The 26,289-nt window shown below is 28.4% G+C and overlaps 1 protein-coding gene across 2 annotated transcripts; it reads left to right on the top strand.

Moving 5' to 3' along the window:
• The first annotated feature begins 382 nt into the window (after positions 1-382).
• Positions 383-25,888, top strand: LOC107437009 (uncharacterized). 2 transcript variants are annotated; one of them, XM_087163400.1, is made up of 11 exons: positions 383-552; positions 1,020-1,133; positions 11,674-11,748; positions 12,937-12,996; positions 17,218-17,274; positions 17,433-17,463; positions 17,636-17,722; positions 18,479-18,632; positions 21,929-22,073; positions 23,728-23,837; positions 24,957-25,888. In XM_087163400.1, exons 2-11 carry the CDS (start codon positions 1,043-1,045, stop codon positions 25,203-25,205), a joined length of 1,059 nt encoding a protein of 352 aa, XP_087019526.1. In that variant the 5' UTR covers positions 383-552; positions 1,020-1,042; the 3' UTR covers positions 25,206-25,888. The 2 variants fall into 2 exon arrangements, with proteins under 2 accessions (XP_087019526.1, XP_087019527.1); XM_087163401.1 differs by having other exon boundaries at positions 411-552; positions 17,218-17,278; positions 17,437-17,463.
• The last annotated feature ends 401 nt before the right edge of the window (positions 25,889-26,289 follow it).

Here is a 26,289-nt window from a genome sequence, read left to right as displayed (position 1 = left end):
TCATCTGACTAGGAAGGACAGGGAGGAGGCGTTACTCATTATGATTAGTATACTGCGCATGCTTGAAAACATGCCTTGAGGGGTCATCCTGTTTCCTGAGGATTCACAGGCATCCTCACGCTATACACTACCCCGAGGGGTAATAAGAAAAATTGCTCTGCATATAAATATTGACTCTTTTTGATGATTTCAATGCGGTTACAGTTTACTAAAATTTTAAAAATTTTCCCGTTTATAAAACGAAATAAAAAAATTCAATAAACCAGCTTATCTTTTTTTTTAAATTTTAGTTACTAAGAATAAATGCTTAAAGTAAAAATTTTGCCTTGATTCTTTTAATATTTTATTTGCACATTCGCGCATTTAAAGGAGCAGAGATCTGTTTCCGCTCGCACAGAGTAGCCGGATCACGCTATTGGTCAAGAATGACATCAATAGTTTTGATTTCTGTTGATTGTTTTGGATTGGAATCGAGAGGCTTATTAAAATTCTAATATTTACTGGGAAATAATAAGTCGTAGGATAATATTTACGTAGTCTGTTCGATTAAAAGTAAGTATATTTATATCTTATTAAATATTTCTTTGTTTTAATTCTATTCTTTTGTCTTGAAATTGCATTTACTAATATGTATAAATACACTTTTTATGGAAGCAATGACTAAAACGCATATATTTTTTGATTGCCACTGAATATATTTTAATGAATTTCTAATAATACATGTTTTTAAATAGGTTGATTAAAAATTTTAAAGCGCAGAAATACAAGTATTTCAATATATATAGTTGGTATTTTATCTATTATAAACTTAATATCTAGAACTCATTAGTTAATAACAAAATGTAATTATTAAAAAACCCCACTATGGTGTTTTCATTTAATTCATGTAAATTCTACTTCTTTTAATTTTTGGGGGGGTAAAGTCATAATTACATTGATAAGAATATTAAGAATCTGCCTCAGAGGACAAAATACTTTTGTTACCCCACTGATCTTAATATTTTTTTTTGTTAACTCAGGGATTGTCACAATATATATTCAGATGGACTCTGACGATGAAATATTACCAGAAGATAGAATATTTGATACTAGAATTGATCAAATCTGGGCAGAAAACATGGAAGTTTACCAAAGTAAGCAAAAACTACTTATATTAATATCAGTTTTGTTCTTTGATTTTTATAGTTATGCGTGTAGTGTTTACACTTCCTTCTTAGTTTATAAATAAATTTGATGGGAAGATATCTGTATTTCTGAACAATTCTATTTCCTTTCAATTTTTCAGATTATAATACAATATTATCACATTTCAAAGTAAGAGTGATCTCATTTTCATGCACTAATTTTGTAATTGCACCCTTTTAATGGCATAGTTTTAATATCTTAATAATTTTAATGCTCTATTATTAAAACAGCCAAAATTTTGCAAGTCAAGATTCATAGAATTTATTCTAAATCATAGAAATTGCCAATTATTTCTTTAAAAATTTTCTTTCATACAGAATATTTTTATAGGATTCTTTTTCTGACAATTCTATGGCCTAAAATATTATGTGTCACTGAAGAACCACAACCTTTTATGTTAAATACAATACCCATTTATGAAAGTATAGTTTTCTATCATGAAAAAATAACACATTTTTTGTTTCCAAAACCCTGCCTTTTTTATAAGTATAGAATGAATCTTAGAGAGTCACCTAGATAGATAATTTTAAGGAAGACAACTTTAATCTATGAATGGCATCGCTAAGGTTGTACGATAAAAAGATCCGAAAGTTATGTGTTAAATATCATTAATATAAGCTGGAAAATTGTATTGACTTTGATTGGAGGAGTTCATATAAATAGTTCTTGTTCAACATTTAAGGGTCTAAAAGTGCAAATTTATTTTATTATTGATTTATTTTATTTAGCTGAGCCTTACTATACCACAATTTTTTTTTGTTGTTCATCTTGTAGTAGTTCTTTTAACCAAAACCGCATTAGTAGTAAAAGAAAAAATGTATTTCCTAAAATAAAAGTTTAAAAATCTTGTATTAAATTAAATGTATCAAATTTAGTACATAATTTCAATATAATAACACATGCGATACCTAGGAGCAAGAAAATAGTATAAAACTGCGTTATTTATTTGAACTTTTATACATGTATTAATATATAAGATTATCCATTCAGTAACCCTTTTATATTCCATTTGTAAAGCAGTATTACGTTAGTTTCATCACTACCAAGTTAAATGTAATGTAATATAGCTTTAAAAATTGCTGTCATTAACCATGGGTTTGCTACTGATATTAAAAGAGGAGATCATGCCCTGGTTGTAACTGTAAGAAAAAACTTATTAATATTGATTCCAATAATTTTAAAAAGATTAAAGTTGAGCCTCAGTAAAAGTGAAACCGTTTAATCTGAAATATCGCGTAATCCTCCTGGCGGCGGACCCGTAATAACTCGGATTTGATATCTACACGTAAAGCGGCAAGCCCGGAATAACTCGGGTTGCCTGTCTGCCTCTCTAGCGGCGCGCCCGAGTTTTTGACTGGTGTTTACTTTCTGTTGGATTTTGTTGAGAGCAAATCAGACTGAAAGTCACGTAGAACAAACTGAAAACTTAACTTTATTTACATAAAAAAGAATATAAAAACAATAAGATGTTGCCAGCACAGGAAACTCAAACTATCTAACTAATCTCGAACTCAAACCTCAACATCCTCCCCACCCTGGTCGACCTCGAGGGGGATGACCAGAGCTACCGGACGGGTTATATTGTGACCATTAACTCTCAGCTCACAGGATCTTATTTTTCCATCTCGTCCTTCATGCAAGTTCACCACTCTAGCTTTCTTCCACATGTGACGTGGTCGGACATCTTCTTGTAGAAGTACAATATCGCCAATTCGGATGTTAATGATATTGTCCTGATTACGAACTTGATGAAATGACCGCAATTGAAGCAAATATTCCTTAGACCATTTTTTCCAAAAGCAGTCGAGTAAGTCCTGCTGCTGCTTGTAGATTTTTCTTAACTTTGTGTTGTTATTTGGGCTGGATGGAATGGCCGTTAGTTTTCGCCCTGTCAAGAAATGGCTTGGCGTTAAGGCTGTGGAACTGTCATCTTCGTATATCAATGGTCGGCTGTTCAGAGCGGCTTCTATTCCAATGAGGGCCGTGGACAGACCTTCCTCGTCAAGAAGTGCTCGTCCGAGTACCTTTCGTAGACATTGCTTGACAACTCCTATTAGGCGTTCCCACCAGCGCCAAATGAGCATATTCTGTGTATCTTTCGCATTCTATTATGTCTTCCTGATATTCTTCATCATTTAAAAAATTATGTATTTCATCGTCTGCCAAGGTTAATTCTTTAATTTTATCTTGTAAACGTTCAATGTTGTATTCTTTTTCAGTTTGTGTACTAGCAGCATCGTTCAATTTAGTCGTTAGTTTCGTAATGGCGGTACGTAGCGTCGTTCATTTGCGTTTAAATATTACAAGTTTTTCACTACCGGTAGCCATTCCAATTCAGAACTTTGACGAAAGTAATTATAAAAGGTTCAGTATGACTTACCGAATTATTTCGGCACCAAATGTTGGATTTTGTTGAGAGCAAATCAGACTGAAAGTCACGTAGAACAAACTGAAAACTTAACTTTATTTACATAAAAAAGAATATAAAAACAATAAGATGTTGCCAGCACAGGAAACTCAAACTATCTAACTAATCTCGAACTCAAACCTCAACACTTTCCTTCCCCTACGACCGCCGACTGGGTACTAATTGAGAGGTGGGGATAGCCGTCATCATAAATCACAGAGGAGTTGTGAGTTTATTTTAGAGTTCATTAGTAGTTAAATTGTACTGATAGCAAAAGTTGTCGGTGAAGGGGAAAAATTAATTTAATGTTTTATTTAATTTTATTTATTTATTTTAATTATTTTTCTTTTGCTAATACCAAATTAAACATTTCGTTGCTTTCATTGCTGTTTAATTTTCATTATTATTTTTTTTTAAATTGAAATTTTTCTTGGTAAAATTAGAGAAGTGTGGGGGGGGGGATATATTATCGCAAATTACTTTTACAGGGTTCCCACGGTCCTTGAGAGTCCTTGAAAGTCCTTGAATTTTTTTTGGCTAAATTTAGGTCCTTGAAAGTGCTTGAAAAACGTCTTAGGTCCTTGAAAAACTTGATAGGTCCTTGAATTTGTCCAATACTGCCGACGGCCCTTTTTATAAAACACCCTCGGATCTTTCTCGTTCTTTCTGTTTTGTTCCTGAGCTCTCTCATGTGGTTTTTAACGCCACCGTTTCTAACCGGACCTAGCGTCTTGGTGACTGCCAAGCGCGGAGCACAGCAGACAATCAATGCGTTTGGGGCGAGACTCCACTTCATCTTCTGTCGCATATGCTTAGATCTTCTTTTTTCTTATCGAAACTGGAATACTCTTGAATTTCGTAACAATATGTAACTTGTAGTTTTCAATAAATTTGCCGTTTTACCATCCGCACTTGTCCTTACGTTTGCGTCATTTCAAAACTTTATTGTAAAGCGTATTCGCAAAGGCACAGCTTCGTATTTGTGTTATGTAGTTTAGACTAGTTATGCCTGGGAAGTGCTATTTTAATCCTCAATGGATGGATAATCAAGCTTATAAAGAATGGATTTTATCGATGCCCGAAAAGAAATTCAAAGCCAGGTGCCGATTATGCATGAAGGAGATCGATATCGCAAAAATGGAAGAATCTGCTCTGAAATCACACATGAAAGAAAGGTAAAACAAAAAAGCATTCTCATGCCCCGAGTTCTCCTTTTCCAAAGACATCAACATCTAATTCATCTGGTGTAAATACTCCTTCAACATCGTGTGCCCCATGTGAAACAAACTTTAGTGGCCGAGGTAACATTGTCTTCTTATCTGGTCAAAAGGAATGTGCTTGATGCTGAAATTCTCTGGAGTCTGAAGTGCATCACTAATAATTATTCATGTAACTCCTGTGGAGGGATTAGTAAATTGTTCTCCAAAATGTTTGCTGATAGCTGTATAGCGAGAAAATTTTTTTGTAGTGCCACAAAGTGAGCCTATTTGGGCTCCTTTGGATTGGCACTATACTTCAAAGGGATTCTTATAAATGAGCTGAAGAATGTTGATTGCTACACTGTACTCTTTGATGAGACGTTAAATCAGTCTCTACAATCTAAGCAGATGGACATTATGGTAAGGAATTGATAATAAATTTTGCACTAAGTATCTTACCTCCCAATTTATGGATCATGGAACTGCAGAAAATATTTTGTCCTCTTTTTACAAATGCATGGATGATGGTTAAAAGCTCTCTAAAATACTTCAATTATCCATGGATGGACCCTATGTCAATTGGAAATTCTATTAGAAGCTTCAGTGTGAATTAAAAGAGAAATATTCCCACCAGATCATATTCATTGGCAGTTGTGGATTACACATAACGAATAATGCTTTTAAGCATGGTGAAAATGGGATATGTTCCTTCTAATTTTTATTTTCAGAAAGAATTGTTGCTGCATAACATTTAGAGAAGGTTGTGTAAATTATGGATGAATAATTTCAGAAACGATGTTTAATAGAGGAGAGGAGGGGGTTATGGAATAGTCATGGAATATGGAATACCTAAGATTTAGCTCTGTCTTTCATGCAGCCTTCACATGGAAATACACAGGATTAAAGAATTTCACCATTAACACCTCATTACCATTAGTTATAGATTGTGCTGAAAATGATTTTGTGAATTAATATGTAAAACCAGTAGGGTTGTTTTTAAAAAAATATAAATTTTAGTCCATAATACATATACTCTCTTCTCTCTATATAGGCAAAGTATTTAGGTATTATATTTGAAATTAATTATTGCCACAACAAGCATTGTTGCTTCTAGTAAAATAGAAGAGAATAATTTTTAAAATTGGTCTTAGATTGAGGTCCTTGAAAATTTTGTTGAGGTCCTTGAAAAGTCCTGGAAAGTCCTTGAATTTCAATCTCATCATAGAGTGGGAACCCTGTTTTAAATTTTTTATTATTAAATATTTGTTTATTTTGAATAAATTTTAAAATATCTCTATTAATAATGTTCGGCAGTTTCATTATAAGTACTGTAAATTCGATATTTTGATAATATTCATTAATTGAATTTTATTTTGTGAACTTAATTGGAAGAGATTTTGACTTACTTTAGATTTTGACTTATTTTATTTCTTTCACATTATTTTAAAAATTTTCAAGCAAAGAAGGATATGAACTAAAAGAAAATAATAATAACAATAAATAAATAAAAAACAAATAAATAAAAGTCTGTTCTTTTTTTTTTTTTTTCATGCTTTAAGCATTTTCTTTGAATTATCGCATCTGAAATTTATACAGAAATAAAATTAAAAAAAAAAATTGAACAGAATACGAACGACAGATATTGAAATTTTTAAAAAATAGCTTGCATATTCAAAAATTTTTTTGCAAAATGAAAAATCTTATAACTACAAAGAAACCAACGAGATTAAATATCTTTTTAAGTTTAATTTTAATTAAAAGTTTCAAGTTTATATAAAAACCATATACTAATACTTTGAAGCAATTTTCCCCAGCTAAACTCTGATTACTTCCTGTGACAATTTTAATATCAAGTGAAACTATCAAGTAATTTATTAATAATGTGAGTAAAATTTTTAAAACTAAATAAGATACTTGTTTTATTGCGTCATAATAAAGGAATTTAACGAATTGCAAATTAGCATGAATTTCGGATAGCTCTTATTATTTAGCAAGAAATTACTTAGTAGTTTTCTTCTTCCTCATAAAGTTATCTATAATTTTTTAAACTAATATTGTTTAAAAATGTATCCAAAACTAACTTCATTTTAGTATAAAAAACAATACTAGGTAAAAAAAAGAGCATAAAAATTTTTTTATTTCTTAAAAGTTTTTTTTTCTATCAAAATTCTTTAATAATACTATTCTTATGTATTTGTTTCAAATTTCTGTTTAATTATAATCAATACATATTAAGGACAATAATCAAAAGAAAAGGCAACGCAAAGTTAAGTTTTTTGTATTACACAGTTTTTTACTCTTACTTGACCAAAAAAAAGGCCAAACAATCTAATATTTATTTAGTAAGATGGAAAAAAATTTTCGAAAATTAATATTAGAGAAACTAAGGAAAATTATTTTTACTAGATAATTTAGCGAAATAAATATGTGCTAAGATAGCATTTCGAACGGTTTAAAAATGTGTAATTTTTTTACTTATGAATTAACTGCCAAATAAATTTGACAACAAAGCATTTGTTTCAAAAATATCAAATATGATGGTCCTGCAATTTTGGTTGTGGTTAAAATTCTAGAAAACATCGTTGAAGGTGTTACAATAAAATTATCTGCGAGCTAAAGTATGGATAACTTTTAAAATTATATATATATTTGATTTTTAAAGTACATTTTATTTTCAAATTTCATTTTACAGTGAAGGTATTTTATTTTTATGCACTACTTTATTATTTTAGACAATAAATTAAATGTTTGGTTTTAATTTGTTTACTGTTAGTTAAATTCTGTTCTATACCTCCTTTTTCAAATTACATGTATAAATACGTTTCTCATTGCAAACTATGATGCAATAATTTTTCTCCAGAAATGTTTTCCTGTAAGACGACAGATAGAAAAGAGAAAAATTTACAAACTAGGTTTAAAAACAGAGTGCCAAGGATTCAGAGAGTGATTTATCTTCTTTCCAGAAATGTGCAAAGCTTGGAATTCCATACAATTAGCAACTACTGGGCTGCGATACAGGAAATGACCCCTTGCAGAGAAGGAAATATCACTCTTTCAAAACGCGAATCTTCCCCCATGCATTGACTATACCTATTGTAATCTTAGAAAGTGATTCTTCAAGAAATTTGTTGCAACATTTGCTTTCATTCTTTGAAAACTAACACTTAGTACACAGTGTTGACCCCAGGATATCTTCAGTTTCCTTCAATTAGAATGTATTATTGCTTCAAAAGAAAGCGCAAAATGAAATATGCTACCTCTTTTTTTTCACTAATAAGTTCACTAATAAAATAGCTAAAATGGTCATGTCATCTAGTAAAAGTAGATTTAATATAAAACTTTGAAGTAGTGTAAATAAAGGGAGTATATACTCTCTATCAAGGCTCCCAAAAGCTGAATATAGACCATTCTCAAAGTCTAAAATAGTTTGGTGACATTGAATTTTTTCACTTTATATTTAATTGGTAAAAAGATTGTCAACTGCAAATATTTTATGTTGCAAAAACTTTTAATCAATTATCTCTTATTGGTGTTGGATTTTCATGAAGTCGTGATTTCTTAAATAATGTTTGCTTTTTCCTTTTTCTAGATCACTAATTCCTAACTAAACTCTATATAATTTGTCCACAGCTTCTCAAACTGATTTCTATTCTTATTTCAGAATATGTAATTACTTTACTAACTTATAAACTTTAAATTTTAATAGGGATATCAGAATCAATACAGTTCGTGTTTACTGAGTATATAATTATATTGAATCAATCAGTCATCATAAAATCGTTCCATTTAATGAAAAAAAATTTTGATTTTAGAATCGAAGGATTTTAAACCCGTTTTTATAAAGCTCTTACCAGCAATTTATGAATAGTAGTATGAACAAAAGATTTTCTTTCATGCATTATTTTGTATCAAATTAGTTACCACTTTAAAATCATTTCTATTTTTAAAAATTTCTCAAGAGCTAATAAGAAATTTTTTGATAATCTTAACTTCAGACTTTTAATACTAGTTTGAATTTCGTTATTGCTGAATATATTTCAATTAATCAGATTTGAAAAATATTTTGTGAAAGAAAATGCGTGCAAAGAGTTAGAAGATGACTACGATTATGCTCTTACTCTAGTGATCTTCCAAAAAATGTGAATAGTACCTATATAAAAAAAGGAAATTAAAATTTTATACAAAAAGACAGAGAATTTAAACATAAATATAGGAGTCGTAATTAATTGTTTTTTGTTCTTTTTTAACATTATGAGTAGAAAATTGTTTTATTCTGAGAATACTTTCTTATTAAAAAGTGATTTTTTTAAAAACTAAAGTAATATGATTTTCATTAGAGAAACCAATGTTTAAATTAAATCACAAAATATGAAGTTTGATTGAAATATTTAGTTTTCCTGATTGAAATTCTAAACCTGGTCATATTATTATACTATAACTGAAAAATTAGGTTCAAATTCTGTTTAGTAGGGTTACATATTTTTAAATTGGCGTGTGCAAAGGATATATGATTATGCAAGAAATTGAAGAAAAGAAATCTTTTAGTCACAGTTTGGATCATTCTGTGATTTCTTTCAATGACGTTTACTGATATGGATAGAGACTGGATATATAAATAAATATGAAGGAATCGCAAAAAATGGAACCATTTCAAGAATATAAATTCATAAATGTAGATTATGATCTTTGTGATTTTTTAAATTTACGTTTGTTTATTATAGGTTCGTTTTATTTATTACTAAAAAAATTTTTTTCTTCTTTTTTTTGTTCAATTATTGATTTGTTATAAAATAAAAAATGTATACAATTCAAAATTCCAATAAAAGTAATACTGAGAAAAAATTTTGAAATCAATAGTAAATTCAAGTTTATATTTTTCCTTTATTCTTCTTTACACCGAAAAAGTAGAGATTTTAAACAAAAATAACCACAAGAGGAAATTCTATAAAAAGTTTGCAATTAACCACTAAGTTTTTCATTTTAAACTTGTTTCAAGCTATTCTCTTAATCGTTATCTTATAGTTCATACCTAATGTCTACGGCATGCATAATGTGATAAATACTATTGAATATTCATAGATATCATAGACAAAAAAAGATTTTGCCAAAATGTTTCAAATTCCATCGGTTTGAAACAAACTATTTAAAATCAAGCCTACTTTAAATAGTTATTGCTCTCTAGGTATCCACCTTAAAATCAATCTAAAAACTGAAGAAAAAATCGGAGAACTGTAAAGAAATGAATGTTCTTTGGTTATCTTCTTATGTTAAAGTTAAAAACTAAATTTTTTATTGAGTTATACAATGAATAATTTTTTAGAGTGATTAGGGGATGTGCTCGTTTTTAACAACACCAACGTTTATTTTGGCTTTAAATAAGAATTTTCACTTATATTTCTTGTACTTTACTTGTACATTTTTTTAAATTTAATTTTGAATGTCTGAAAATTCTAATAGAATTAAATCTGTTAAATTCTAAAAAATTCAGAAAAACAAAAAATTCTGAGCAGATAAAGAAAATGAATAATAGCAAACCATGCTAATAACCATGCAACACACAGTTTGCATGCATTAAAAAAATTTACGAGTAATTTTTAAAATTTTCGTAGGTTAATATTAGCATTGACCCAAGAAATATATCGATTTAAAGGATACACATTACTATTTTCAAACTAATTTAAATATTCCATAATGTTATTCAGAAATACATAACGTATGAAGATAATGATCATGGTTTAGATTAAATAAAAGAAAAAGATTGCCACCCTGCAAAATTAAATATTATAGAAAATTAAAGAATCTTAAAAGTAATTATAAACGACATGCATAGTGATGATAAGCATTAAATCAATATAAATTTAATAATAAAAAAGAAAGAAACTTAAACTACATAATATTGTTTTCAATGTTTATTTTTTTTATTTCAAGATTCATATTATATTTTTTATAATTAATTTTTTATTTTAATTTAAAACTGGAATAAAATTTGTCTAACAATCTTTATCAACGAGAAAGGCGAGGGCCATACAGTCATGTCTTTTAAATATAAATTGTAAAAAGATCAAAACATTCTGGAAACAAACACTGAATTGCAGGAGGATTCAAAAAAGATAGTTGAAAAGTGATCTACAAAACGAGTTCCATCCATCAAACTGTCATTCCCTTGGCTGACCCTCCCATCCAAAAGCTGACCACATAGAGCGTAAATAATTCCCTTAACAGCGAATGGAAAAAAAGGGGGGAGGCATTCCTTTTGTCTGACCCTTGCCGTTTCACGGACAACTCTGTTAAATATGCTCGACCTTCTAAGAGAAAAACTATTTTAAGTAAGCTCCACCAAGAGGGTTAACATGAAATACATGTTTGGTCCTGTGAGTCAGCAATCAATTATTGTTGTATTATACAAGTGTAAGTTGAAATTTTCTGGCTGATGATAAAATCCCAATCATTCATTTTGAGGAATTCTATTTTCTTCCTTTGTTTGAAGTTGCAGATCGGCAAATAAATAAAATAGTTAAAATAAAAGTTTAATAAAGTAGTTATAACTTTAAAGCTTATTTAAATTTTTTTTTTCCAAATGAAATTGTTTGTATACATTAATGTAGTACATGACATGTATTAATAGTACAAAATAAATTGTTATCATGATGTATTATATAAAACAAAATTTGGTTAACATGAAATAATTATGATAGTCCCACCAATTTCGTGTTAACGGGGTTCAACTGTATTATTGTAGGTATCGTAAGCCTATAAATAAGTTAATAAATTTAAGATAAAAATTAATAAAAAGTTAAAATATTTAAATAATATTCATTATTTTTTCTGTATAAAGATGATAGTTTATTAATTTATTGATAATTTATTCTATTATTATTTTAGAGTCATTTATTTTTGAAGATGATGATGAAGAAATATCAGAAGATAATAAAGAGAAATGCTTGAAAAATGATCAAGGTATTTATAATATCAATTAGTTTTTGAATTATTGCTTAAACTCATTTGTATTTTTTAAAAACAAGTTCACAATTCAAAACTTATCTTTCTACATTTTTTGTATTAATCTTTGAGTTTTATATCATATAAAACTTTATTCGTAATTTTATTTTCTTAATGTGGAATATTTTTTTATCTGTATATATTTGATGAAATCTAACTCACAGTTCTTTTCTTTAAGATTAAAAAACAAATGATAACAAAATTATTTTAAGAATGTGTTTATTACCCTCAGATTAACTGATAATTATTAAATATAATGGATAACACAAGGAGCCTAATCAACACAAATAGTACTCAGCTGTGATAGTTTTAAAAAATATCTGCACATTGAAGAATCTTTTAAGCCTTTAGTTCCTAATTTCTATTATTTTTCCAGTAATTTCATAAAAATCAATTTTTTGCTCACTATTCATATTTGCAGGTTTAACTAGATTTTAGAGGATTTTGTACTAAATTTAAATTTTCTTAAAAATTCTTAAATAAATTTTATTTATTTATCCTCTAAGTTTTTCTTCATCTGCCTTTAGTTTTTATTCTAACTAATAATTTTATTATCTGTTGAGATATAATATTGATTGTAGAGTTATATCAAATGGTTCTTAATATAAAACTATACATTAGTGATTCTGCTATTTTTTGGTAACTGATATTTCCTTAAAATCCAGGACTTGGACTTATATATCTCTGAGTCCGTTTTTACTATGGATCTATTTTTAAAAAATATGAATTCTTTACCCCTTTCATTATCTATTTTCACAATTATTCTAAATAGGCAAAATAAGAGTTATATTTGAGCAATCTTTTAATTAGGAATTATCAAACTCCCTCTGGAAAAAAAATGCAATATAATACTCTGAATTATTATAATTTTCTTTTTTAACTTATGATGAAGGTGAAAAAGAATTTTTCTTTTTATATGTACATTTGAAGTTAAGTTATAATTTTGCTTACATATATCAGCTGACGAGCTATTTATTTCTACCTGAGCTGGGGAATCAACTGTTTTTTAATTAAATTGAATTTAAATGTTATATCTTGATTTTTGTTCTTAACAAAGCAAATGTTTAACATGGAAAATTAAGACTTTATACTTGTAATCATGTTTAAAATTGTTTGTTACTTTATTATTTAAATTATTTGTTGTAGAATGCATTAAGGAAATAGAAGAGGATGATAAGGATTCTGTCTTGAGTTCAAAAGCTAAGGGTAACTTTTCTGATTCTTTAATATGTCTTATATTGTACCAATTTTAAGTATAAATTATTTATGCATTTATCTTGTATTGTTTTAAATATTTTCATATATTTTGTATAATTTATTATATGATAACACTCCTCGCAGCAAAATCTCTACAGAAAGCTGCTGGCACTGCAAATTGTTGCAACTTCTATGGATGTTTATACAGAATAGAATCATTTATCTGGTATCCAGAAAACCGGGGAAATTTTGCTTTGTTTTCCGCCATTTAGATATAGAACGATTGAGGGGAAACCAAAAAAGTGGAAATTTGACTCATTCTTGAAGTTAAGTAATGGAAAGTGTGTGTGTGGGGGGGGGGTGTATTTTTCTCCCCGTTTGTTTAGAGAAAACTTTGTTACTTCTTTTGTGACCTTGATGATCTTTAGATACAGCAGGTGCAGGGAAGGGATAAATGTTTTATTTTCTCCTGTGTATCCGATAGAGCCGTTTTTCTGATAAGTTGCCGTCATTCATACATAAAGGAATGGTGTGTTGATTTCGTTTTTTCTTTGATATACGAGGAGGTGGGGGGAATGCATTTCTCATGTATATCAGTGAACAGAAGACGAAAGAGAAATGAAAAGAAATGATTATTTTATGAAGCAGATTGCAGCTTTCTTTTTTTTTTTTTAAAGTGATACATTTCTGATTCCACCACGTTTTGAGTTTTCTTTCATCCCCCCCCCCACCATTTACAATAAATTTTGTACTCAATATATACTTTTTATTCATAAATTCTAAGGTGAAGTTTTTTTTTTTTTAAATCAGTTTATTTTATGATATCCTGCCTTGTCCAGTGTTCTACTATTTATGTTAGTGCCTTTTTTAACTATTGTTTCTGTTAGGTACTTTTCAAGTGTTGTTTTTATTTAATTTGATAAATAAGTTTTCCTTGTATTTTTACCTTTTTCTTTGTTCATTATAATTAGGTATGAAATATACATTGTTTTTTTTAATCATTAGTTTTGTTTTATATTAGTTAATTTGATAACTTTAATAAATCTACAAAAAATAAATATGTGAATTTTAAGTAAACTTGTTTTTCTTGTCTAAACTTGTAAATGTTTTTATTCTTTTAAATGTTATTTTCCTACTGTTTTTTTTTTTTTAAATTTAGGAGAATTTTTTTTCTTTCTTATTTTAAGATATGTTACTCTTTTTCATTGTAATTTGGGTTCGCTAACACATCGATAAGCGGCTTTTTTTGGCCGATTCAGAATCCTGGGAAATTCAGACTTCGGGATACAGATGGTCCTGCACTTTCCGGTCCTTCTTTTCTTTATGTCATTACTAACATTGCAGTCAATGAGGAGGGAGGAATCTTTCTTAAGTTTAGTTTTAATACTTATAAATCTCAATATCTTAATGAATCAGAAAACTATACACACTTTCAGCGGTGCAATGACACGCTTTTGTCACACCTTCTGTGCTGTTCCCTCAGAGCACTAAAATTAAAACAAAATTCTAATTCCAGGGTTCCCACGGTCCTTGAGAGTCCTTGAAAGTCCTTGAATTTTTTTTGGCTAAATTTAGGTCCTTGAAAGTGCTTGAAAAACGTCTTAGGTCCTTGAAAAACTTGATAGGTCCTTGAATTTGTCCAATACTGCCGACGGCCCTTTTTATAAAACACCCTCGGATCTTTCTCGTTCTTTCTGTTTTGTTCCTGAGCTCTCTCATGTGGTTTTTAACGCCACCGTTTCTAACCGGACCTAGCGTCTTGGTGACTGCCAAGCGCGGAGCACAGCAGACAATCAATGCGTTTGGGGCGAGACTCCACTTCATCTTCTGTCGCATATGCTTAGATCTTCTTTTTTCTTATCGAAACTGGAATACTCTTGAATTTCGTAACAATATGTAACTTGTAGTTTTCAATAAATTTGCCGTTTTACCATCCGCACTTGTCCTTACGTTTGCGTCATTTCAAAACTTTATTGTAAAGCGTATTCGCAAAGGCACAGCTTCGTATTTGTGTTATGTAGTTTAGACTAGTTATGCCTGGGAAGTGCTATTTTAATCCTCAATGGATGGATAATCAAGCTTATAAAGAATGGATTTTATCGATGCCCGAAAAGAAATTCAAAGCCAGGTGCCGATTATGCATGAAGGAGATCGATATCGCAAAAATGGAAGAATCTGCTCTGAAATCACACATGAAAGAAAGGTAAAACAAAAAAGCATTCTCATGCCCCGAGTTCTCCTTTTCCAAAGACATCAACATCTAATTCATCTGGTGTAAATACTCCTTCAACATCGTGTGCCCCATGTGAAACAAACTTTAGTGGCCGAGGTAACATTGTCTTCTTATCTGGTCAAAAGGAATGTGCTTGATGCTGAAATTCTCTGGAGTCTGAAGTGCATCACTAATAATTATTCATGTAACTCCTGTGGAGGGATTAGTAAATTGTTCTCCAAAATGTTTGCTGATAGCTGTATAGCGAGAAAATTTTTTTGTAGTGCCACAAAGTGAGCCTATTTGGGCTCCTTTGGATTGGCACTATACTTCAAAGGGATTCTTATAAATGAGCTGAAGAATGTTGATTGCTACACTGTACTCTTTGATGAGACGTTAAATCAGTCTCTACAATCTAAGCAGATGGACATTATGGTAAGGAATTGATAATAAATTTTGCACTAAGTATCTTACCTCCCAATTTATGGATCATGGAACTGCAGAAAATATTTTGTCCTCTTTTTACAAATGCATGGATGATGGTTAAAAGCTCTCTAAAATACTTCAATTATCCATGGATGGACCCTATGTCAATTGGAAATTCTATTAGAAGCTTCAGTGTGAATTAAAAGAGAAATATTCCCACCAGATCATATTCATTGGCAGTTGTGGATTACACATAACGAATAATGCTTTTAAGCATGGTGAAAATGGGATATGTTCCTTCTAATTTTTATTTTCAGAAAGAATTGTTGCTGCATAACATTTAGAGAAGGTTGTGTAAATTATGGATGAATAATTTCAGAAACGATGTTTAATAGAGGAGAGGAGGGGGTTATGGAATAGTCATGGAATATGGAATACCTAAGATTTAGCTCTGTCTTTCATGCAGCCTTCACATGGAAATACACAGGATTAAAGAATTTCACCATTAACACCTCATTACCATTAGTTATAGATTGTGCTGAAAATGATTTTGTGAATTAATATGTAAAACCAGTAGGGTTGTTTTTAAAAAAATATAAATTTTAGTCCATAATACATATACTCTCTTCTCTCTATATAGGCAAAGTATTTAGGTATTATATTTGAAATTAATTATTGCCACAACAAGCATTGTTGCTTCTAGTAAAATAGAAGAGAATAATTTTTAAAATTGGTCTTAGATTGAGGTCCTTGAAAATTTTGTTGAGGTCCTTGAAAAGTCCTGGAAAGTCCTTGAATTTCAATCTCATCATAGAGTGGGAACCCTGAATTCCTTTAAAACTTGTTTCTTTTACTTTAAAAAATAATAATCAATTGCAACCAATAATCATATTCGTTAATACAACAATAGAGCACAGCGAATATTCCTGAAGATGAGTTATCTTGTCTTTTACTTTAAAAATTAACAATAAATTGCAACCGATAACCATATTTGCTGATACAACAATCGAGCACAGCGAATATTCCTGAAGACAAGTTACCTCTTCTTTTACTTTAAAAATTAATAATAAATTGCAACTAATAACCATATTCACTAATACAACAGTAGAATGCGGCAAATATTCCTGAAGGTGAGTTATCTTGTCTATCTCAAAGAGTAGCGATAAAAAATGTCTTATATATATATATATATATATATATATATATGAATTATTTTCAGCATATAGTTTTGAAAATAAAGTAAGATAGATTTTCATCAACATTTACATGTATATCCTTTGAATTAGAATTGCCATAAATTGAAAGTGTAAATCAAATAGCATTGTTATGTATTGTAATATCTTATCAAATGATTATTTGATTTTGAAAAATGCATTGCTAAACTTTTTAAATATGATAGGTAATACATTAAGATTTAAAGAAAAAAAAGTTTCCCAGTGAAGTACCGAAAAGATGATTAATAAACAAACATTATTATATACTCCCTAATTTAACTATCAATAATCATTCTTTTAACTGTAGATCCATTACTTGTTATTTTTACCTTATTGTATTTGTTATTGTCTCATTATTATTTTTTTTTCAATTATCAGAATTGCTTAGACAGATGGCAGCAAAAAAGCAAGCAAGATCCAGAGGAAGAAAGAAAGGCAAGTTATAATATTTAACAACTTTTTTTTTTGTAATTTACAGCAATCTGTAATGTTTTTAATTATAATGCTTATTTAAAAAATAAAGAGTGTTTTATTATGTTTACAAAGTAGAAGATTTGGATTTTATATAAAATTGTTTTTTTTTTTCCTCTTAGGGAGTAAACGAAAAAATGATACTGACACAAGGTAGGTCATGTATTGTTTTCTCTTTTGTTATTTTTTATACATCTATACAATTAGTTTAAAAGAATTCTAATATTTAGTTAACAAAATATGTTTGTTAATATCTTTCATCCATTAATGATTTAATAGCATATTTGTAATATAATAGTAACAGTGGTATTTTTTTTATTTTTAGCAACAATAATGAGGTTATTAAGCTTACTGCTAGCGCCAAGCGGCGGATCAGAGAAATCGAATTAGAAACTGCAAGGGAGTCAAAAAGGTTAATAAATATTTGTAATTTTCGTTGTTATTTAGAATAAGTTACAAACTTATTCTTTTTTTTATGTATATGATAGTTGTCAAAGTATTTTCTGTTTTAGAAGCTGTCATATTTAATTTCTGTATTCATTTTTGTTAAAATTATTGTATTGTTATGTATTGTATTATATTTATTATTTTTTGCTAAGGCACATACAGATTTATATGTATAAGAAATTTTATGTAGGCAAAGAAATCAAGAATAGATAACTTAGATTAGAAAAAATCTTTTTTTTTTTTTTTAAATTAGATTTTGATTACAGGAGATTTTCTTAATAGTAAGTAATATCATGCTGATGTTTTGCCACTTAGAACTAACACCTATTAAATATTACAAATTCAAGTACAGCTCAATATGATAGAAAATTTTTTATTATGTTTATTTATCAGTAAATAAAAGTTGACATTTTGGCACTGGTAATTAGCACTTGCTTCATACGCTCAAGCATTTTCTTTTTTTGTAAAAATTTAAATTTGGAAAAAAATTCACTTTTTGAATTAGTAGCAATATTTTTATGCTTGTTTGATTAACTGACCTGATCTTGAAAATTTCATTAAGTTATTGCTGTGCAACATACCACTTGCTTTTTTATGAGTTACATAAAATTCAGTTTTTTATATAATTAAATTGCCAATGAGAAAAAAACCCAAAACCAATTAGGACCTTTTCCCACTGTTACATTAGACTTTTTTTTTATATAGATTATTTATTTTGTAGAATGGAGGAAGAGAATAAACTGTTGTTTGCCAAGTGCAATAATATTCTCAACTTAGATTCTCCCATTGTGTTGGAAAATGAAGAAGATACCAATCGAGAAATCGCTATTAAAGTCAAATATCAATTTAAAGTTTCAAAAGTGAGAGTTACAGAGGTGAGTATTCCATTCATGTTTAGTTCAGTTGGTCAAAAAGTTTTACAAAATGATTATGAAATATTTCTCATAATACAGTAAATAGAAAAAGTCACGACTAAGTCATATATTTTCTAATGTAATATTGCTATGTTAATGGCAGTATTGAGGTCTGCCTTCAATGTATTCATATTATTCCTACTATTTAGGCAGTTTGGACTTTCTTGCAAGAAGAAATTTAATACACGCAAATATTATTATTATTTTGTTAATCCCTTAACGATCTGTTAATTTTCAAGAAAACGGTAATAAAAGTGCATATTTTTTTTATCCCTGAAAATTTTACAAAAATATGTGTATGAACAATATATATATTCATTTTTAATTTGTTTTTATTTTAAAAATTTTAAAAAATAAATTTTTAGGAAAAGCCAACATTCAGGGTCTATGACTAATGTTGGTTTTGAAGCAAGCAAGGAAAATTTTAAAAATATGTGTTTTAAACATTAAAAAAGAATTTTATTAAACTTACATATAGTATAAATAAAGATTAGTAATTTTTTCTTGTGTGATAAATTTCAAAGCATGAGATATAGAGGCCAACGTCACAATCTGGACGGTAGTACCGAATTTCCTTCCTACATCTCTTATTGTTTTCATATCTTCTAGTTTAAAAGAAACTATCTATCTACAATTACCTTAAAAATATCCCGGTACTTCCACCTGGTTCTTAAAATGAGAAATAAAATGTTTTTTGGGCAAAAGAAATGAATTAGTTTTATTCTTTTTGGCCCGTTACTACTGAACACTTCAGCCCGGAAATATCACAAGAGCAAGAAATAAAGGGCGAAACATCACCCCATCATTTTCACAGGAGCAAGAAGGAAGGGGTTAAGCTAAACAAAGAAATTTAATCCCCAATTTAATATAAATCTATGCAAGCATTTTTTAATGAAGAAACTCAACAAATAAGTTTCACAAGCACTTAACAAACTTCATAACTCAAACACTTAATAAAGAAGACAAAGAAATTAAATCCTCAAATTAGTGTACATTTATGCAAGTATTTTACTAAACAGTAATCAGTTCATTACAATGTTTCCTTTATTTTAACTACCGTAAACCGGGGCGAGTCTACCCATTTTTTCAGTTTGTCAACTTTCAAGTGGTCAAACTTTTGTAAATAATTATGAAAAAAGGCTTTTAATAGGTGTTTCGGAATCGCTATCTATCCCTCTTTAAAGCTGTGAAATCGATTTTAGAAAATATTAACAGTTGTCTGTTACTGTGTATTTTTATAGAACTGCTGACAAATCCCTCGTATGGGGCGAGTCTACCCATTCTACTAAAATGAATGTTAACATTGTAAATAATCAAATTTTACTATTAAATTGTTATTTTAGTTACTATATAGGATATTTATGAAGTGAAATTCATAACTTTATTATATATTCCATTTTTTTATTCATAAAATAACACATATTGAGTATTTGATTGATTATCACATTTTGATCACAGTTTTGTTTTTATAATCATTAACATTATAAAATAAAAAATTTTCTGATTATTGTTGATAAAAATAAATTAAAATTAATATAAATTTACAATTAAATAATAATAATTAAAGATTATTAACAAAATCGAAATTCAAACATTGGGAATCATGAAAAATCCTTTTCCCATTCTTTCGGGAGGTAATAATAATTTATAAATAATTATTTATTTAACTTGCATTAAATAAAAAAAGTTAATTTTGTCATATAAAAATTGAAAAAATAGGTAAAATAAACATATTTTATACTTACATTTATATTTAACCTATAAATTTTCTTATTAATGATAAATTTATCAATGCAGAATTAAAATAATATACTCAAATTCATTTAAAATGACTTAATTTTAATATAAACTAAGTTCTAAATTATATTATTATGCTTTATTAAAACTAAATACGAATGGGTAGACTCGCCCCGCGAATTCTGGCTTTTTGTTTACAACAGCAAAACTTACATTCTTTTTTTTTTTTCTTTCATATAAAATTAATGTAATCTTAGTCTTAGATAAGTTTATCACTTAACCAAAGTGAAAATAGTAATAATAATAATATACTTACGGAGCACCAACTAAAAGTTTGCTGATTTTCAATACAAATCTCTCAAAAGACGTTTGAACAGGTCGGTTAAAAAGACACCAAATAAATAAAAACGGATCAAACTACTACAGCGCCATCTTCTTTAGAGTTTGAATTAAGTCCTCCGTCGGTAAAATTTTTTTTATTTGCAATTTAAAATAGTGAAAATTAAATAAAACTAAAATGGGTAGACTGGCCCCTGGATGGGTAGACTCGCCCCGGTTTACGGTATAGAATTTATAAACAGTGGCACAATGTTTTTTTTTTTTTAAATAATCAATTAACTAGATTTTTCAAGTGTTATATTAACATTTTGTTATTTTTTTTAAAAATGCATTTCTATTAAAGCCATTTTTTGCTCAAGGAATAGTTTCCAATGAGGTGAACTGAGTTCGAATCCCAGCTATGACTGGTCGATACGAATTCTGCACAAGGCTCGCATCAGTGCTGGCTTAAAGTATCCTTAGTGGTAGACAAATCATGTGTTACAGTCCCCTTGTCGCCAGGCTAAGCGTGGGAGGTTTTCATGATTTCCCTCTCAGTGTAATGCAAATGTGGGTTAGCTAAAAAATCTTCTACGAGGTCAAATTCGGTCGTCAAATTAGGTCGGCTGTTCAAGGACGGTTATTAGAAGAAAAAAAAGAAAATGCAAGTCTATTACTGGGTTACATTTTTATTCATATCAAACAGTTTCAAGTTTTCAACTACTAATTTAAACTAACATCTAATTAAACCATACATTTGATTTTGAATACTACAACCCATTGATTTTCCTACGTTCAATCTTGTTTAACGGTATCTCATTTTCTTTTTCCACCAATTTTAATTTCGCTCTTTTTGGTGTTAAAATGTTTTTTTTCTGTTTTAAATGTATTACTGTATAAAAGATAAAGTTTTTTTTACAATTGTTTTGTATTGAGTAATCAAGAATATTGGTATTTAAATGATTAATTTTGAAATATCATTATGACAGAGGTTTCATTATGTGATTTTTTGATGCTTTATTATTAAGTAAAAAGGTTCTTTCATGAGGGGAGTGCAGTGACATTATTATTTTTTTTTTTTGCATTTTGAGATAAACTAGGTTGTTAATTTTGTTTTGGTGTTATTTCTTTTAGCAAAATTTCAGCACTGAAAAACATAATGCTCATAACAAAATATTAACAATGATTTCATTCTTTTGTAGAAAGAAGAATTTAAGTCCATCTTTCAAAAAGTTGCAGATTTACATGGGCTGAAACCAACAGGATTTCTGCTTTGTTTAGGAGACAACAACATCAAATTAACTGACACTCCTGAAAGTCTTGGCATTCGCATCTGTGATATAATAGGTAACCTTGATATTTTGACTTCTGACTAGTTTCATTACTTTAATGCGATTAGTCGAGTCCCTGAAGTATCAAATGCCAAAATTAGCTATTGCTCATTAACATAATTGAAAATGGTACATAATTTAAAAAAAATGACTTAAATTTGGCTTTTAAAACTTATTTCTGTAAAACTAAATAGTTTAAAGTCATTGATATTTGAAATAAATTATGTATTGAACAGCAAAATTGGTTGAGAAATAATACTAGAAGTAGTTAAAAAGAAAGGTGAAAAAAATCATCATACTATAATTGGCACCAACAATGTTTAATTCATTTTAGTAGAAGGCACTAATTGGTAAAAAAATTAAAAGTCTACTAATATTTAAGTTTTCTTATCTATCTTACTGAATTTGTGATTTTTAGAAATTTCAGTGCTCATGAGTTATTTCGAGTTAAATTCAATTGAGTCTTCAATAAAGTACCAATATTAGGACCGTTCACTTATTGAAGATTTTAAGCATATGCAGCAACTAATTTTATACAATTTAATCTTACCATTTCCAAAAACTATTTACTGAAAACAATTGATCTTTAAAAATTCAACGATCATAGAAGTATGAAAATTGTGGAGAGGAACCATGCATTAATTCACTTCTGGCGAAAATGATTAGCTACTTGCTTCCCCCCCCCCAAAAAAAAAAGTTTTAAAAATTCTTTTTTTAATTATTTGATAAAGAAATATTGAAACCTATTACTAATTTTAATTAATTATTGAATTTTTAAATTCAAAGGATATATTTTTTATATGTATAATAAATTTCTCAACTTTGTAATGCTTAAATATTTAAGTCTATATGATGATTGTATTAAATTAACAATTCAATAATAAATGAAAATATAATAGGGGTCATTCATTAATTTACATATGTAATATGATTTTATATATGTGTTCCATTTCTGCTCTGTTCACAACACTTTTCTATCATAAATATTAAGGTAATATAGAAAACATAGATTTTTGCAAGTAAAGGAGAGTTCAGAGTAAAAAAAAAAAATTTCAGTTACTCTCCGACATTTTATCTCTTGTTGCAATTTTGGTTGTTTTATTCTTGATAAATTCAGCGTAAAATATTGTTTCTCTCCTCATTTATTGTTATATTTATTTTAAAGATTTTTATACTGATATCTAAATCATATCAAATATCTTAATAATTGATTTTCACACTAATGTTTTAAATCAATTATGTTATTAGAAAGTCAGATTATTTAAGTAACTAGTTTTAATCTTTTAGTTTAAATTTTTACATTGACATGTAAAATTTATTTCAAATTTTATTTATTTATTAAATTAAAAAGTTTATTTAAAAATAACTTAATTTAGACAATGGTATGAATATTAGTATTTTTTTTACCTGGAATATAATGTATATTGACCTGGAATGATCAGAGAGAAATTTTTAATTTTTTCATTTTGTGAGCATGAACTCTGCCTTTAATTGAAATTTTTGTAGATTTTTTGAACCATAGAGTTTTGTGAAAACTTAGGAATTTTCTGAACGTGTCAAATAGTTTTCCTCTTCATCAAATATTAACTGTTACATGACAAGTTACTTGCCCTGCAAATTTTTAAAAAAAATATGTACATATGCGTATGAATGTGCTTTTCTCTTTGTAGATTGTATTCCATATGATGAAGATGAGGAGAATATGAATAACTCAAATACACTACTCTTGAAAATGCAGTCTAATGATACTAGAAAAAAGACAGAAATCCGAGCACACAAAGTAAGTAATTTTGTACTGGTTTTATTCATTTTGGAATGATTTTATTTTTTCAAGGAAAAGTTTGGTTACAATCCAAAAAGGCTGAAAATCGAAATCAAAAAAATGTTATGTATGTACGGGAATACAGATCACAATGTGTAATTGCTTGTTAAAATTTAACTTCTGCGTTTTTCTCTTATTTAATGTTTTTTGCGGTATGTTTAAAATTCAGTGTTCACCTCTTATTTGTCATTCTGTTAGTCATTAAATTCAATTTCCCCCTCTTATTTGCTTGTTAAATCACGGTAACCAGAAAACAATAAAAAGTAGAGAATCTGAAAAAATCAGAGCAGTGTCTGAAAATTTCATTAAAATATGCAAAGTGTCAGCGAAAATGAACTAATTTTCAGATGTTCAATATATATATATATATTTGAAGAGAATATATTTAAAAACAAAATATGAAAAGTTATTTCCTTATACAAGGATGAAGTATAACTAAAAATTGGCAAACTAAAAATCCATTTTGTGAAGGCACTAAAAGTGCTAACAGAAAGGAAAAATAATAAAAAATAAAATTGGAGGCACTGACATACATGGCAGCATCGTCAGGAGGGTATTGCCATGCAGCCAGTGTGAGGGCAGTTTCAATAATTGAGGGTATATTACCGCAGATAATCATACCCTCTACTGCTCCAAGAAAAACTAACAAAACTAAACAGCAAATCGGAGAAAGACTATAGATCATAATCTCAAAATTTACCAGATCGAAAATGGAATTTAGAAAGTTGAAGGTTCGATAATGTGTGTAAAAGAGTGAAAAAATATTAATAAAAAAAAACCCTAATAAACGCTAAATTAATCTTAATATAACTACAGGAAATATAGACAGGCACTCGATTATATTTCAAGGTAATCCAATATATATATTAAAAAGTTTATTTGGAACTCGAATAGTAAGTCGCAAGCTAAGTGTAATTTTAGGAAGCATTAAGTAAAATTTACTAAAATCAGTTGTGAGAAAATTTTTCCTGAGTGTTTGTCATCCAGTTAAACCAAATTTCAGTTTTTTTCCCTTCTTATTTGTTGCTTTTTATGGAGAAATAAAAATCAATTTCCCCTTCTCATTTGTTTATTTAGTTGGAAAAATTCTTAGAAGTGATGAAAAAGTATGCGGATCAAAGAAAACTTCCACTGGAAAATTTGACATTTGAGTTTGATGGGGAGGTAATTCAACCAGATGAAACACCTGTAGATCTGGACATGGAGAGTGGAAGTTGCATTGATGTCCGGGTAGCAAACACTAAGAAATCTCCCAAGAAAGCGCTGTCTACAAATGCTAAAAACATTCTGCCTATACCTGTGATGGACATTGTTGTTTTAGACTGATTTGAATAGCAAGTTTTAATATGTAAATATTATGTTCAACATCATTGGTTGTAAATAGCAGGTAGAAAAACTAATGGTATTAGAAATTTTGAACAAAAAAGAGTTTGTTTGAAATGTGTTACTTTTTAAAAATAATTTTATTGGATTTTAAATGTTATTAAAAGAAAATTCATCTATTATGTAATTGTTTTCCTTCAATTTTTTCATTTAACTATTTCTAAAATTTCTTGAAAGAGGTGTTGATTAAAAATTTAAGTTTATTTTGTTAAATAAGTTTTTATTTTGAAATCAACCATAACAATTTCAATTTTGCACAATGATTTTGTTTAACTGAGTTATAAGTCTGTCAAAATAAAAGTGGTTAAAGTTTTTTCCATATTATTAATTACTCCTATTCTAGTGCTGGTTAAATTATTAAAATCTGAAGTTTAAAAAATATATAAATTATAACTTTACTGTTTTTTTTAATCAGTGTTATGTTTATTACCATATAATGGAAGCATATTCTTATGGTTATTTCACTTTTAAAATTTACTGAAATTATTTGTTAAGTATTCACATAAGTCATTTCAATTTGTAATGTAGTTTTCAAATGTATATATATGCATACAATCACTTTTGTATGGAGATTTGTAAAATATCTTATTTTATAGCATAATAAAATTGCATTTTCATTTTGCTCATTTATATTGTGTCAAATCTTTTAAGTTAGAGTGGACAAGTTGTTATGCAGCACATGCCTCTATCATTTATATGTTGAGGAAGAACAAGAAAGTTCGTTAATTTTTATCTCAGAAGTGAAATTAGCATTAAATATTCTAATTCTCAGAGTTCTTTACTAATTGTTGATTCGAATTGCAGTCAATCAAAAATAGAATGTGATATATTTTATTTAAATATTTAATTTATTATCTTTAAGTTGAGAATTTAAAACTAAATTATTTACTATTATAATCACTATATCAAACAGTACTGACCTATGCCAAAAAAAATTTCAAAAGACTTTGATATACAGGGATCTGTCCAGGGCAAATTTACTGCCGTTAAGCGATAGTTTCATAAAAAAATACTTTTAACTTATTTT

This window comes from Parasteatoda tepidariorum, chromosome 5, assembly GCF_982258835.1.
Source record: "Parasteatoda tepidariorum strain Cologne lab strain chromosome 5, Ptep-v5.0, whole genome shotgun sequence".
NCBI classification, from domain to species: domain Eukaryota; kingdom Metazoa; phylum Arthropoda; class Arachnida; order Araneae; family Theridiidae; genus Parasteatoda; species Parasteatoda tepidariorum.
Note: the sequence above shows the minus strand (reverse complement) of the source record. Positions and strands in the feature narration are given on the sequence as shown.

Bases quoted from the DNA above. Each gene is read 5' to 3' on its own strand.
- LOC107437009 (XM_087163400.1), top strand. From the start codon at position 1,043: ATGGACTCTGACGATGAAATATTACCAGAAGATAGAATATTTGATACT. The intron at 17,464-17,635 runs GTAGGTCATGTA...TTTTATTTTTAG, and splicing joins AAAAATGATACTGACACAAG to CAACAATAATGAGGTTATTA. The intron at 23,838-24,956 runs GTAAGTAATTTT...TTGTTTATTTAG, and splicing joins CAGAAATCCGAGCACACAAA to TTGGAAAAATTCTTAGAAGT.